Raw genomic sequence first — 15,021 nt, 5'->3', positions numbered from 1 at the left:
TGTGGCCAAAGAGAAAGGGCCAGGGGCCTGCAGCTGCCACAGTGAGCCAGATGAGACTGAGGGGTCACCGGGGCCAGAGGAAGCACATTTGCACCAAAGTCAGTGCTTTTAGAGCCTCAGGGAATTAGCGGAAGACCTGGGAGGGAGATAGTTTATCAGATCTAGTACCTTCCTTCTCTCCCTCTCTCCCTCCTCTTCTTCCTCTCCTTCCTCCCTCCCTCCCCTCCCTCTCTCCCTCCTCTTCCTTCTCCTCTCCTTCCTGCCTGCCTCCCCAGACCTTACAGTGGAAGTGTGGGGCTTATGTTTGGCCCTGGTGGAGATGGGCGGCTGACTTGTTTGCATCAGGAGCTTGGGCAGGCATTGGTCCCTAGGCTGGTGGGCTTGGTCAGTGTGGGGGAGGGGGCACTGCCTAGGACTGCTCTGATTTTAACTGGAAAGGAGCCCCAGCGAGGTCGCAGGCTGGCCCAGGCGTGTTGGGGTGGGGACGGGGGAGGCCTCATTCTTGTACAGGTTGTCACCGGTCTGTTTCATTCTCATGTCCCTTCTGTTTCCCTCCATATACCTTTTATCCTTTATAACAGAGGACAAAAAAGAGGACCAGGTGTGGTTCTGGAGCTGCCAGGGCTCCTCAGGGCTGGTTCAGGGGCTGCCCTGAGGTCACACGTGTACACACACACACACACACACACACACACACACACACACACAACACACACACACTCTCCAGGGCAGGGACCTCCCTAAGGGCACACGTGTGTACACACACACACACACACACACACACACACACTCACCCTCCCTCTCTAGGGCAAGGGTTTCCCTAAGGTCACACATGTACACACACACACATGGCCCACCCACCTCTGCAGAGAAGGGGGAGGGGTGGCAGCTGTGCTCCAGGCACTTGCTGGGGTGGAGGGGCCCGGGCAGGCCCCGCGGGCCTTGGCCATCGTCCTCTCGTCCCTCTGTCCGCAGGAGGAGAAGAAGTTCACAAAGACTGTGCACGGCAAGGTGCAGAGCAGCTACCAGCACTCGCTTCAGGAAATCGGGGAGCTGCTCAAGAAGAGGCTGGAGACGGTAAAGAAGTTCAAAGTGTAAGCAGTGAGGCCCAGACTGCTCCTAAAGACCCCGGCCGAAGCATCGCCCAGCCGCCGCCGCTGCCGCTGCCGCCAGGAGCCAGAACTTCCTCCTAAAATGCATGAAGGACTTTGATCTTGAATTAATTTTTTTAGGTATTAACTACATCCAGCTGATTAAATTATTGTACATAAAGCGGAAGCCGAGCCCTCCCCTAGGTTTGACCACTTTTTATACATGTTCATTATTAAGCATATGGCAGCAACCAGAGAAACCCTCCTTTTCTTCCTTTCTATCTCCAGAAACTTCTGGGGGTTGTTTTTAGAAGCAGCGATAGCAGCTCAGAAATACAAGCCTCCAGCCCAGAGCAGCCAGACAGCCCTCCCCAGGGAGGGAGAGCAGGGGTCTGGCCTGGAGGCCTGTTGGCCTTGAACTTGTGTCTCTGCCCCCTGGAGCTTCCCAGGGGGTGGGTGCCAAAGAGCCTCCGCCCTGGACGTGCAGGTATGTCCTGGCATCAGTGCCAGCCGGTCGGGCACAAGAGGGAAGGCTCAGGCTGCCCCAGCCTCTGGCCCCTGCCCCATGCCCGCCTCTGAAACCTGAATCAGAGATAGGGAGGCGGAGGAGTGCCCTGTGCAGGGGAGAGAGAGGCGTGTGGACCATCTCCAGGCCCACTCCCGACTAGCCCGGCCTCTTGTCCGTGCATTTGAGAACGACGTGACGGGAATTGCTGTTGGAAAGCCAGAGACACGATGTGCACAATGTGCCGCTGTCACTGATTTCTTCAGCCACATGCTACAATCGGTTCATGAATTAAAAACAGCCAAACAGGTGCTTGAAAATGAAGACGTAGCACTTGAGGGCTTTTACTCGTGTCGGCGGGGCAGGGAGGGAGCGGGCAGAGCCCTGGCCAGTGTCCGAGCCTGCCAGGTTGGACCAGAGTCCCTGGAGCTTCCTGTGTGATCTGAGGTGGAGGGACCCCTCCCCCTAGCACAGGGGAAGGGAACCCCCTGCCCGCTGGGAGGAGCCCGAGATGGCGACTTTGGAGGCAGAATGCCCCTTCCCCTGCCTGGGCACCATGGCATGTGGGAGGCTGGCTTCTTCCTTGACCCTCCGACTACGAGCAGAGTAATAACTGCATCTTTTTCTCCGATGAAATTTGACCTTTTTTTTTTTAATGTCTTGGAAAGGTTGAAAAAAAATCTTCCTATGCAAAAACCACTTGCTTTTTTGGTCCTCCTGGCTTCAAGAGACCTTTGAGGCTTTCAGCAATCTGTGATTTGGCTTAGAGTAATTGATTCTCCTATTTAAACTCTGGAAGAAAGTTGAAAAGGGTCACCCCCCCAAAAAAAAAGACTTAGTAGAAATGCTCGATGTTTGACAGCTAGGACCCTGGAAGAGAGAAGTTTTTGTGGGAAACACCAGTGGTCAGTCTCCTGGGCCGCCGTCAACCAAGGAAGGATGAAGACTGAATGTTCAAAGCGTGATGGACTTGAACTAGGGTTTGGCTACAGTCTCCAATCTCTTCGGGGGCTGGGGGGCCAAAATGCAGCCTTTCGAGTCAAGCTTTTGGAGGGGGGGAGGGTGTGGGTGTGGGTGGACGTGTGTCTGTGTCTATGCGTGTGCTGAAGTGATGCTTTCCATGACCGTCTTGAAATGTACAGTATATAGAAATACCCTCTGAAAGGTTAGAGATTGACCTCAGTCCATTGAGCATGCACAGGGTTGGGGAAGCTTGGCCTCCTGGGGGCACCTTTCCAGCCAATCTCTGCTTCCTGGCGGCGGTCACCCCCACCCCCCAGTGGTTCAGTGTCAAATGATGTTATGGGGGGGGGCAATTGTTATCTCCTTTGTTTCTTGTTGATTTTTGTATTAACTGTCGCATTGAAATCAAATTCAACCTCTTACATCTTGCGATGTCTTTGTATAAAAAAAAAACCGAAAAACTAAATTGTGTGCAGAAATGGCCAATACCTTGTTGATCTAGTCTTTTGGAAACTTTGTCACACCCTATAAATTGTGTACAGTTAAAAAAATCTATATCTATATCTATATATTCTTACATGAGTAAAGAAACACCCTCAACACAATGGATGTCATCTGGTATTTGACAAGGAATCCCAAAAGATCCTTTGCTGCTGGTTTTCGTTGCGGGGTTTGGGGTTTTGGTTTGGTTTTTTTTAAGTGTGCTGAATTGAAATTTTAAAACAAGGGAAGGTGGAGAAGAGAATAGACAAGCCAATAAGGTCACACACCACCACCACCCCTCTCCCACCCCACCCCCCAAAGCTCTTGGCTTGGTGAGTTTGAGATCCGCTCTCCTGAGTGGCATGGAGGTGACGTCGCTTGTGTGGACAGCACGCACATGCACAGGAGAGAAAGTTCTCCAGTCTTGTTCCTGGCAGGACCAGTGTGGGATGCCCGCTCACCACCCCCCTCACTTCCCTCCATTGCGTCTCTTTCCACAATTTTGACTGTTCAAACATTGTGTTTCCATTTCACAATCATTTTGTTCAATCAGAATTTGTCTTTTTTTTTTAAACACATACTGGGTTTCATTGTACCTGCAGCTTTTTTTTTCTCAGCTCTCCTGAATTCTTTGATGTAATTTATGAGGGTAGAAGGCCTGTATCTGTCCTTCAGGAAAATTAAGTGACCCGGGTACAGCAGACCTGCTTTAAACTGGATGGTTGTTTCATTACAAGTTAGCCTACCTGCCTTCTTCCTGTCATCGTCGTTGTTCCGACCCCGTAGGGACCTGCTCCTTTCTTACTTTGGAGTGACCCAGTTCTGAGCTCCGTGCTAAAAAGGGATTATTCATGAATTTCAACGTGCTTTTCCAAGACAATCAGTCTTTTTAAAAAGCCAAATAAGAGTGAAGCAACTTGCAACAGAGAGCCGACCTTGAAGTTAGGACAACCCAGTGGGGTCTGACTTGTACTGGCCATGTAACCTGAGCCAGGGGAAGTCCCAGGGCCCTGCCGTCACTCAGAACACATTCAAGATAAGGGCCCAGCCTGTATTGGTGGAGGAAATTGGCGGGCATTTCCTACACGAATCGAATCACAAGTTTGGGCAAAAAGATGACGAGGGTAATATTTTGCATCAGTAGAGAAGTCTTTCTATATTAATGCAACCTTCCCATTTCTAGGATGCTTTTCAGGTCTGCAGAATTTCTCACACTAGCTCTTGGTCGGTAGTGTGAAGGTGAATATTCCTGTTTTATACATGAGAGAACGGAGAATTTCCGGGGTCTTGGCCCAGTCCCAAGGGGTGCTCCACTGTGTGGGCCATGGCTTGAGACATATGTGGCCATGTGGTTGGTGCAGGGTGCTGGATGTACAGTCAGACCCTGCCTCTGCTGTTAACTACCCGTGTGGCCTTGGGCAAGTCACCTTCTGCCTCCATTTCTGTGAAAAAAAAACAAGAGGGTTGGACTCAACGGCCCATGAGACCCCTTCCAGCTCTGGCCCCCTACGACCACCCAGTCCAGGTTCCTCTGTCCTGTAACATCAGTCGCCTGGGATTCTGTGCTGACTGAGATCAATCACTGTAGGCCAGGTCCTTGGTCATCGGGCAAGAGGCAAACGATCCCACTCCAGCCGGCCCTTGCACCTGGTGCAGGACAAGCTGAAGTAGCCTCTGCTGCCATGTTCCCCCCTCCCCCACCCATCCCCCAGGACTTAAAAGCTGGAAGAGACCTCCAGTAGTGTCCAGTAGATGGAAGGACTAGGCTGGGGCCAGATTGTTAACCCCTGCCAGCCGTGCAGCCCCCTCCGGGCCTCAGCTCCCCCTCTGCCTGGGGATAATGCTGGCGGTGCCTACTGCCAGGCTGCTGGGGAGGAAAGCACGGTTTGAGCAGAGCACTGTTGTCCCACCTGAGGACCGTTCTGCACGTGTACGCCTGTAGGTCAGGGAACGAGCATTCATGAAGTGCCTGCTGTGTGCCAGGTTCTGCTAAGTGCTTTATAAATAGCTCGTTTGGGGTGTATGTGTGCGTGTGCGTGTGTGTATGTATGTGTGTGTGCATGCGTGTGTGTGTGCGTGTGTATGTGTGTGCGCCCAGAGGAGAGCAGGTGGGCCATCTAACACATGGCTGTCACACACCTGGCCAGGTCACCTATCTGTAAAGGATTAGGTTAGGTCTGGATACAACACGTGCACACCTGTGTGTTCATCCTCCTATGGACCTCACCCCCAGCAATGCTCGTCACTGGGCCAGCCCACTGTGTGTGACTCCTGAACGCGCCTTGCCTGGGTCCACTGCTGTTCCACATTGGGAGGATCCCAGTGGGACCGTCCTGGGTGAACCCTTGCCAGCTGACCAGCACACCTTCTTTTGCAGTTTTCCATTTCCTCGTTATGTTCTAGACTCCTCCCAGTACCCCTGTCTCTCCCCATTGTCCCTGGCCCCCTACAGGATACTCACTCCAAACCTAACGAGACAGGTAGATGTGTTCTGGGTCTCACAGTCATGTAGAATGTTCGTATCAAAGGGACGAGCCTTTGTTCTGTCAGGGAATTCGGTGTCAGTGAGGGAGCTTTGCAGCTTCCTGGAGGAAATCTGGTTTGCTCTTTGCCGGCTGTTCAATTCTGGGCCTGATTCTCCCATGTGAACTATTTGTCCCAGACATGTAGATCTCTCTGTCTTTGTGTGTTTCTGTCTGTCTCTTTCCCCTCCTTTCTTTGTCTTTCTTTTCTGCCTCTGTCTCATCAATCTATTTCCTATCACCTTTCTATTTCTAGATCTATCTTATCTATCCAAAATCTCTACCCTCTACCTACTTCCCTATCTTGATATCTGTCATCTGTTTTCTACCTTTGTATCTTAACCTGCCTCTCCGTCTGTTTTCCTGTCTGCTTTGATGGACAGTATCACCTGGTTACCCTTCTCACTCCGTGTCCTCATCTGGGCCCTAGACATTCTTCATCCACTTGGCTTTGCCTGTGTGGATGGTCAAGTCGGACTCCTCTGCCTGGTCCAGGACCTCTCCCAGGAGGCTCTTTGGCATCCCAGCAGCACTCACTTTTGTCCTCCGACCAGAGCACCAGAGGGATCTCAGCAACCCCAGGGAATGCCAGTATGCTTCTCACAGACGACAGGAAGAAGAAATGGACCCAGAGGGGAAAAGCAGCTTGCCCAGAACCACCCAAATGACAAGCTGAACTAACCTTCCACACCACATTTCATGGCTCCAAATCCACGGTGCGCTGAAATCTATCCTTTTGAGGTGTTCCCTTTTTCAGATCAACCATAGGATCACAGACTGTTGGGACCATGTAGCCCGGGGCCCATGAGTTTATTTTTTGTTTTAATTTTTGATGACTATATTTCAATATAATTTTTTTTGGGTAATCATACATTTTATTCATTTCAGGCCATGATTCTGAGACAGGGTCCGTAGGCTTCTCCAGCCTGCTGCCCAAGGGGCCCAACATGCAGGCAAGGTGAAGCAGCCCTGCCCTAGGCCACCTAATGCAACCCCCTCATTCAGCAGTGTGGTGTCATGGAAAGGAAGCTGGCCTGGCCATAAACCTGGGTTCGGATCCCTCCTCTAACACAATCACTGGTGAGTCACAATATTTCAGAGCCTTGGTTGCCTCATGTAGAAAATGACGATGTTTCCTACAATCACCTCTCAGGTTTGATAGAAGCAGCCAGATGTCCTAGTGGATAGACCGCTGGGCCTGGAGTTAGGAAGGCCAGAGTTTGAATCCCGCCTCAAACTAGCTGTGTGAAGACCCTGAACAAGTCATTGAACCTCTGTTTGTCTCAGTTTCCTTATCTGTAAAATGGGGATAATAATAGCACCAATCTCCCAGGGTTGTCGGGAGGATCAAATGAGTTAAAATGTAAAGAATTTTGCAAACCTTAAAACATCATATAAAGGCTAGCTATTATTATGATTGAGATCAAATGAGAAAATGTAAAATGTATATTTTAAATCTCTGCAAATGTCAGTTAACTTCAGGGGCCCTGAGAGTAAGAGTAACTTGGGAATGTTCTTGTAGGTCATCCATAGTGGAGCGATGACCTCTCCAATGAGGTATTTGTAAAGAGCTTAGGACTGGGCCTGGCACATAGTAAGTGCTTTGCAAATCTACTTCTTCCCTTCCCTTCTCCCCTCCCCAAAGTGACACTAAATTGGACTTGTAATCGTTCATATGGAACAATATTTAATTATTTGTGGTTTAGCAAATTCAGGTCCTTCTTATATATGATCAAGGCTGGCGATCTGTACTGGTGAATGACACCACCACCATAACCCTGCCCCAGCCGCTGACGCAGCCCTGACCTCTCTCCTGATCTCCAACAATACCGTGTAGGCATCTCGGGTGCAGGGGGATGCTGGGAGGATCACTCGGACCTCTCTGGTCCTGATTCGGAGTAAGAGCATCTGGGCTCTCCGTTCTGCCGTGTATTACCTCAGTTTCCTTATCTGTAAAATGAGGGCTTCCCTTAGAGCTCTAAATCTATCATCCTGAAACTAATGATTCCCTCTCCCTTTCCCCTTCCCCAAATTTCCCTGTTTTCTGTTGAGGACACAGAGAATGATGCATTTTCTAGACTCTTACTGGTTAATATCTTTGCTAATATGTAGGCTCGTAACCTTGGTCCTTCTTCCTTCATCTTCCCTCTCACATTCAATCTGTTGCCGTGTCTTACTGATTCTACATCATAAATGTGTCCTCTCCCTTCACTTAGCTGGGCCTCCCTCCCACCTGGACTGCTGCAATAGCCTCCTAATGAATAATTTAAAACTTGAAAAAAAAATTATTTTCTGAGAGGCAGTTGGGGTTGAGTGACTTACCCAGGGTCACAAGTGTCTGAGCCTCCTAATAAATAATAGTCTCCTCTCCATCCATCCCCACCAACACAGCTAGAAAATATTCTACCTAAAGTGAAAACCTGACCGTTTACACTCCTGCTTGAAAAATCCTCGGTGGCTCTCCGTTGCCCCAAGACTCCATCACAATCTGCCTCCAAGCCCAGGGTCCAGGCTCATTCCACACTGTTCCCCTTCACACACTCTTTATGTGGCCGCCAGCCTGGCCTCCTTGAGATACCTGATCTTGGCCTCCCCTCTCCCTCTGTCTCTTTGTACACGCTGACCACTTCACCTCCAGCACCTGCCCTCCTCACCTCCGCACCCACATTGTTAGATTTCTGAGTGGCCTTCTCCCAAAGGAAGCATATTCCTACTTGAGCTCTTTGTCTCCTGAAATAAACATACACACACTTCACTTTACATGCCATATCCAATTCCTGAAGGCAGCGACAGTTTGTGTGTTTGGGGATTTTTTTTGTCCCTGCATCCCAACACCCCACACCTGCTAACCCATAGGAGTTCAATGCCTGCAGGCAGCAATAGGATAGAGTGGATTAACTGCCCCCCTTTCCACTTGGGTCACAGGATCCTTAACAGAAGGGAGCCATCATGTCCAATCCCTCCTTTTACAAAAAAGGAAACTGAGGCCAGACTTCCCTGAGTTCTTTTAGCTGCTCATTGTCGGGGATGGGATTTGAACCCACATCCTCTGGCTTCAGAACCAGCCCTTCAGCAGAGCTATTGGCTTGATGCCTTTTGACTTGGCCTGGACACCAACGCGAATAGCATTGAGGTCACTCTGTGGTTTGCGATTATTCTGGCCTGTGAGGACCACGGAAATCCCATCTGGGCACAGAGCCGACGTATTTCCCCTTTCTGGTGGCTTACTTTCCTGCTTGCTACTACCTCCCTCCAAAGGTGGGTGTGACCTTAGGGGCCTGGGGGGCAGTCCCGGAAACACTGTGACCCAGGGACTGTTAGATGTTTCATTTAGAGCTGACCTTAAATAGGGGAGTGTGATAGAAAGAATGTTGGATTTGGAGTCGGGGGACCTGGGTTCATATCCCCACCCTCCACCTGCTTCATGCTAGCTGGGCAACCTTGGGCAGGCCAACCTCTCTTAACTTGTTTGTGCATCTGTAAAATGGGGGGGGGGTTGGGTCATATAACCTCTGCTGAGTTTTCTCTAGCCATTAATGTGCGATCAAATTCACCCTCTCAATTTTAGAGGAAGAAACTTTTTTTAAAATGCCTTGTTCAAAGTCCCACAGCCATTATGTTGCAGAACCAGAATCTGAACTCAGGTCCCTTGTTTGCAGATCTAGTTTTGAACCCACACTGACTCTCCTCACACGCGGTTCCACGTGCCTCCTCTCCTCCGCCAAAACTGCTTTGATAATAATGTGGCCCATGGGAAGGGAGGGGAAATGGAGCCCTTGGGACATGGCTGTGTCTGCTGACTCAGTTGGACCTAAGCGACCCTCGAATGAGGGCAGTTGTACATTATCGGGAGCCAGGAGGTTTGAGGACGTCTCAGCTTAAGCTCGCGTTAAGCCTCCCAAAGCCTCTAATACCCCTGTGGATGATTGCTTCCTTCTCCAGGAAATGTCCCTAGAAGCCATGACAGTACAGTGTGCTCCGGACTGCGCGTCCTTCCAAGGACATCAATGGTAACAAAGTGATCTGTGCAGGGCAGACGAAGGGGCTGGTGAGAGAGCGTGCCTGGGCTCAGCACACCCGGACCTGCTCTGGTACTGCCCCGGGGGCCTCAGTATCTTCATCTGTAAAATGAGGTGGGACCAGAACAGTCACATCTCCCCGGGCTTGTTTCATAACCTGCAAATTGAGGGCGTTGAGAGGTCCTTTCCTGCTGTAGAGTTATGATCTTATAGGGAACTTCCGTTCAGCTTTTATTAAAAACCTACTTACTATGTCAGGAAGACCTGATTTCAAATCCAGTCTCAGACACTCACTAGCTGTGTGACCCTAGGCAAGTCACTTCATTCTGTTTGCCTCAGTTCCCTCATCTGTAAAATGAGCTGGAGAAGGAAATGGCAAACCACTCCAGGATCTCTGCCAAGAAAGCCCCAAAGAGGGTCACGAAGAGTCGAACATGACTGAAAACGACTCGACGACAACTACGTACCAGGGTCTGTGCTAAGCGCTTCACAAATACCTCACGTGAGCCTCACAACCACCCTGGGAGGTAGATGCTATTATTTTTACAGCGGGAGAAACTGAGGCAAAAAAGGATGACTTGCCCACGGTCACAGGGTCTCTGGATAGAGCCGAACTCTGGTCTTCCTGATTCCAGGCCCGCACTATCCACGGTGTCACCTAATTGCCTCAGCACCCCCTCTATCTTCCAGTTATGTCTGACTCTTCATGAGCCCATTTTCTTGCCAAAGCTACTAGAATGGTTTGCCATATCCTTCTCCAGCTCATTGTACAGATGAGGAAACTGAGGCAAATAGTGAAGTGACTTGCCTGGGGTCACAGTTACCAAGTATCTGAGATCAAATTTGAACTCAGGTTTTCCCAACTCCAGGCACCACCTAGCTGCTCCCTCCATAACGATTTTCCCCCCATAAACCTTTTCAAATCAAATCTAAGATTCACTGAAGCTATCTTAAGTACAAGAGGAGCCAACCAATTTATGGGTCTACACCTGCGAGCCCCCCACACTCCCAAGCAGCTCTGTAACTCTGAACAGTTAGAAAATGGCCCGAGACACCCAGGCCTCTCATGGCTTTTTCAAACTACTCGAGAGTATGAGGTGTATGGCACTGATTTCATCATGGCAGTGGGAGTTAGTCCCCAGTGTGGAAACCACTCCCCATGGACCTAAGGAGCGAAGATGTAAGGCTAGAAGGGTCCTCAGTCCAATCCCCCATATCTTACCGCTGAGACGCTGAGGCCTAGGGAGGGGACACAGCCAAGTTTTGAACCCAGGGCCTCTGCACCACTCCAACCTCAGAGCTGCCTGGGGCACTCAGAGGTTAAGTCCAGAGTTAAGGAACATATGAGAGGCAGAGCTAGAACCCTGGCTCTCCTGCTACTCCCACCATGATGCTTCTCCCAGGCTATTTATGATGAATTAAAAAAAACAAATCACCATGGGCAGACACTGGTACAGGCAGTGAGAAAATATATTGTCATGTAGCAATGGTTCATAGAAAACACAGCGTGGTCCATCCTGCAGTTTAAAAGCAGCTCACATCCCCCAGTGACCCCATCCTCCCGTAAAGACTTTGGTAGCTCCCACGGAATGCCCAATGTGGACCATGTAGGAAAGGATGGGATTCGAACCTGGACCCACTTCTGAATTAACAAAGAGGATGTTCATTGCCCTGGACTGCTACCAAAAATGGCGGGGAGGGGGATGGCAGAAATCGGAGTCCAGGGCTAGGGGATCCCCAGGCAGCAGGAGGGAGAGAAAACCCAAAGAAGGAGAGGGACTTGGGGAGAGGGGGCTACCAAACTGGGTCATCGAGACTTTTAATTTGGGAAGAGAATTAGACTGTCCGGGCCCGAGCAGTGCACTGTTTACTGTGGGTGTTAGCACCAAGTCTTCTCTGGGGGCAGCTTGACAGGTGTTCTCCCCAGTTTCACCATCTGGCTGCAGGGGAGGAGGATCTCAGGCGCTTCTGGTACCCGTATCTGGAGATCTCTGATGTGAGGGTCACTGGACCAGTCCCACGGATGCCTCCCCTCCTTCCTGCTCACGTCCCCCCAGGCCTCCCTCCCCCAGGCCTCTTCAGAGCTCCTCTCTCCCCACCCCCTTCTTCTGAAAGGCAGTGAGGATGTTCAGGGTCTTCTGAAGCCCCTCCTTCTTCCCCTCGCTCATTTTGTTCTTCTCAATCAGCTTGGTGAGCCTGGCCGTCTCCATGGCAACAAAGCCCTCACCCTGGTCCAGGATCTTCCCCATGATCTTCAGGTACTGCTCGGCCCACTTCTTCTCGGCTTCTTTGACACCAGCCAGGCTGTCCTGGCCTTGTTTTATCAGGGCCTTCCGTTCCTCTGCCCTGGCAGCGCTGAGGAACTGGGCGGCCAGGGTGTCATAGGCGAGCAGGCAGCCGGGCATGCCCAGGTAGACGCCCTGGCTCTTCAGCCAGCGCTGGATGGCGCCCACCTTCACCGGCCCCTGGTAACGCACTGGCTTCTCAAAGTCCCCGTTCTGGAAGAGGAAGAAGGCCGGGTAACTGTCTTTGCTGAGCTTGTACTTCTCGCTGAGTTCCATATTCAGCTTGTCACCATAATCTGTGAACGGAACCAGTCGTGAGGGGCAAGGCAGCAGTGAGAGACCGGGCACCCAGCGTGACCACGAGAGGTCCCTCCCAGCCCCCTGTCTTTCCTTGGCTGTGCCCCTAGAGAGAGGGAAGGCCACGGCTCCGGGGACTGAGGCAGTCAGGATGCAGTGAGAACTGGGCCCCTGGAGCCTGGAAGGAGCTGCATCTTCACAGGAGCTGGACAGAGAGAGGGGGAAGAGAGGGACAGAGAGGAGGGAGGAGAGAGAGGGAGAGAGAGGGACAGAGAGAGAGAGAAAGAGAGAGGGAGAGAGGGGGAGAGAGAAGGGGGGGAGAGAGAGAGAAGGGGGGGAGAGAGAGGCGGAAGGGAGAGAGAGGAAGAGAGAGAAAGAGAGGAGGGAGGAGGAAAGAAGAGGGAGGGAGGGGTAGAGAGAGACAGAGAGAGACAGAGAGAGACACACACACACACAGGGAGAGAGGAGAGAGAAGGAAGGGGGAGAGGGAGAGACACAGATAGACACACAGACACACGACTGCCATAGGACCCAAGGACCAGAAAGAGACTGCCACCCCCCACCCCAACTTTGGCCTCAGGTCATGAGAGGCCATGGGCAGCCACCCGGGAAGCTCCCTCCCCCCAGCCCTGCTGCTGATTCCCCACCCATCTTGGGATGAGAAGGCCAGGGGTCTCCCCTGCTCCACAGGAGGGATGGGGAGGGAAGCACCTCCTTCAGGGTCTGCCCAGCCTGGGGCTCCTCCTCCTCCTCGGCCCTCCCGAGCGACCCAGCCATACCTGAGATCCCCACCTCGGCGATGAGGAGGTCCTCACTGGAGGCCGAGCTCTCGGCCAGGGTCTTGAACTCATCCTGCTTCTCCCCATAGGGGTACTGGGTGTCAAACTTGACCAAGACGTACTTGCTCCTGGGGAGGACCTGAGGGAGGGGAAGAGGGGGGCTGAGCTGAAGCGGATGGGGGGCGGCCCAGCCCAGGGAGAATTTCAGAATCATGGGATGTCTGAGAGTGGGAAGGACATTGCCTCGGCCCTGGGTTCAAATCCTCCTTGACCAGCAACCTCAGCCTCAAGGTCCCTCCAGGATCAGAGCCACAATCTGATCTTACAGAACTCTCAGGTCATCTAGTTCAACCTGTTCATTTTATTGAGGAGGAAACTGAAACCCTGGGAAGAGGAGGTGACTTGTCCAAGGTCATCCAGCTAGTGAGCAGCAGCACTTGAACCCAGGTCCCTGGGCTTAAAATCCAGCACTCTTTCCACCTGGTTATTTCATTCTTTGTGCTTATATCTCCCGTGGCTGCACACAGTAGGTGCTCCATAAATGTTTGCTGGCTCAGTGTACCACATGGAAGCCTGGAACAGAACTCCAAGCCAGGAGGGAGGGCCAGGCTCAAAGGGTCCTCAGAGGCCATCTTGTCCAACCAAGGGAATGAAGCGACTGTAGCTAGGCCCCACAGATAGAAAAGCATGAGGCAGAATCCGAACCCAGGCCCCGTGACTCCAGAGCTAGGCGCCAGGCAGCAGGAAGGGCAGCCTGGGAGTGCAGGGCAGATGCCAGGGCAGAACACTGAGGGAGGGCGAGGCGAGAGGGCCAGAGGACAAACACCAGGAACACTGACCAGTGAGGATGGGGGAGGGGACGAGACAGGCCGGGCTGCCAGGGGGTGGAGGGGGCAGGAGGGCCCCCCGTCAGCGCCCAGCATGAACCTCGTGGGCCCTCCCGGCCCTGACATCTCCTGTTCTAAGGTCTGTCATCCCCTGTTCTAAGGTCCTTCCCGGCCCTGACGTCCCCTGTTCTAAGGGCCCTCCCAGCTCTGACATTCCCTGTTCTCAGGCCTCGCTAGAACAGGGCTAAGTGGCAGAGGTGGGATTCGCACTCGGGCCCAAGCTCACAGAGCACGTGCCCTCCCCCAGGGGCCCCGTCTGCAATTCACAAAGGCCGTGGAAAGGTCGGGGAGGGGTCCGGAGCTTGGGAGCCTCAAGGGGGTTTCAGGGCGGCCCAGAGCGGCCCCGGGGGTGGGGCTTTACCAGACACCTCCCCCCCACGTGAAAGTCTGGGGGGAGATCCCACCAGAGACCCCCAGCCCTCCCCCCAAGACCTCCTGGGCTCCACTCCCCTGCCCCCCTCACCGGAACCTCGAGCCCGTCTCACCGCGGGAGTCCGGGGGGGGGGTGCGGGCAGGGGCGCAGGCGCAGTCCCTGGGGCTCGGGCTGCGGCTCCCACTTGTCCCCCGGGGATTGGCCCCCACGTGTGGCACCGCCCTCTGGGAAACTCCGCGAGGGGCGGCCTCTGGCCCGCACTAAAATGAAATGGAGCGGAGCGGCCAGCGCCGGCCTCCGCCCGCATGCCCCCGCCGTGCCCCTCGCCCCGCCCGCCGTCCCCGGCCTCTCCCGGACCCGGGCGCCCACCTTGTAGAAGGTGATGGTGTCCAGGGGCAGCGCGCCCTTGGTGTGCAAGCCGCGGCCGCCCGGAGGGGCGCCCAGCAGCAGCAGCAGCGCCAGCAGCAGCTGCAGCGCCCGCGGGGAGCAGGGGGTCCCGCCACCGCCGGCCCCCGCCGCAGCCATCGCGCCCCCCGGCCGCCTGCACCAGCCTGTCCGAGCCGCAGACGCCTGGCCGCGGGGGGCGGGGAGGGTCACGTGGCGCCCCCGCCCCCGCCCCGGAGGGGGAGGAGCAGCCGTCCGCCGCTGGCCCTGCCCGGGACTCGAGGGAGGGGCGCGGTGGGGGGAGGGGGAGAGGGAGGAGGAGCGGCCAGGAGAGGGAGGGGGAGGGGTGGGAGGAGCAGCCTGGAGAGGCTGGAGTGGGGTGGGGGCGGATGGGAGGAGCAGCCTGGAGGGAGAGGAGGAGGAGTGGGGGCGG

The 15,021-nt window shown here is 53.6% G+C and overlaps 2 protein-coding genes across 2 annotated transcripts in view; one reads left to right on the top strand and one right to left on the bottom strand.

Moving 5' to 3' along the window:
- The window catches only part of NAA25 (N-alpha-acetyltransferase 25, NatB auxiliary subunit), a 45,958-nt gene extending 42,794 nt beyond the window's left edge, over positions 1-3,164 (top strand). Inside the window, exon 24 of the mRNA XM_020979889.2 lies at positions 976-3,164. Within this exon, the coding sequence (XP_020835548.1) occupies positions 976-1,098 (123 nt within the window). The 3' untranslated portion in view covers positions 1,099-3,164. The remainder of the gene's footprint in view (positions 1-975) is intronic.
- Positions 3,165-11,035: 7,871 nt separating this feature from the next.
- On the bottom strand, positions 11,036-14,778 carry ERP29 (endoplasmic reticulum protein 29). Its single transcript, XM_020979902.2, has 3 exons — positions 14,574-14,778; positions 12,945-13,083; positions 11,036-12,164 (listed from the first exon to the last, which is right to left on the bottom strand). The coding sequence occupies exons 1-3, from the start codon at positions 14,727-14,729 to the stop codon at positions 11,662-11,664; spliced, it is 798 nt and encodes a 265-aa protein (XP_020835561.1). The 5' UTR covers positions 14,730-14,778; the 3' UTR covers positions 11,036-11,661.
- Between the last annotated feature and the right edge of the window lie 243 nt (positions 14,779-15,021).

Source organism: Phascolarctos cinereus, unplaced genomic scaffold, assembly GCF_003287225.1.
Source record: "Phascolarctos cinereus isolate Bilbo 61053 unplaced genomic scaffold, phaCin_HiC Scaffold_4;HRSCAF=312, whole genome shotgun sequence".
In the NCBI taxonomy this organism is placed as follows: domain Eukaryota; kingdom Metazoa; phylum Chordata; class Mammalia; order Diprotodontia; family Phascolarctidae; genus Phascolarctos; species Phascolarctos cinereus.
This window is presented reverse-complemented; position numbering and strand designations above follow the sequence as displayed.

Excerpts from the sequence above, each read along its gene's own strand:
- ERP29 (XM_020979902.2), bottom strand. The coding sequence starts at position 14,729 with ATGGCTGCGGCGGGGGCCGGCGGTGGCGGGACCCCCTGCTCCCCGCGG. Across the intron at positions 13,084-14,573 it reads ACACCATCACCTTCTACAAG|GTCCTCCCCAGGAGCAAGTA; the intron begins GTGGGCGCCCGG and ends CCCCTCCCTCAG. Across the intron at positions 12,165-12,944 it reads CGCCGAGGTGGGGATCTCAG|ATTATGGTGACAAGCTGAAT; the intron begins GTATGGCTGGGT and ends TTCCGTTCACAG.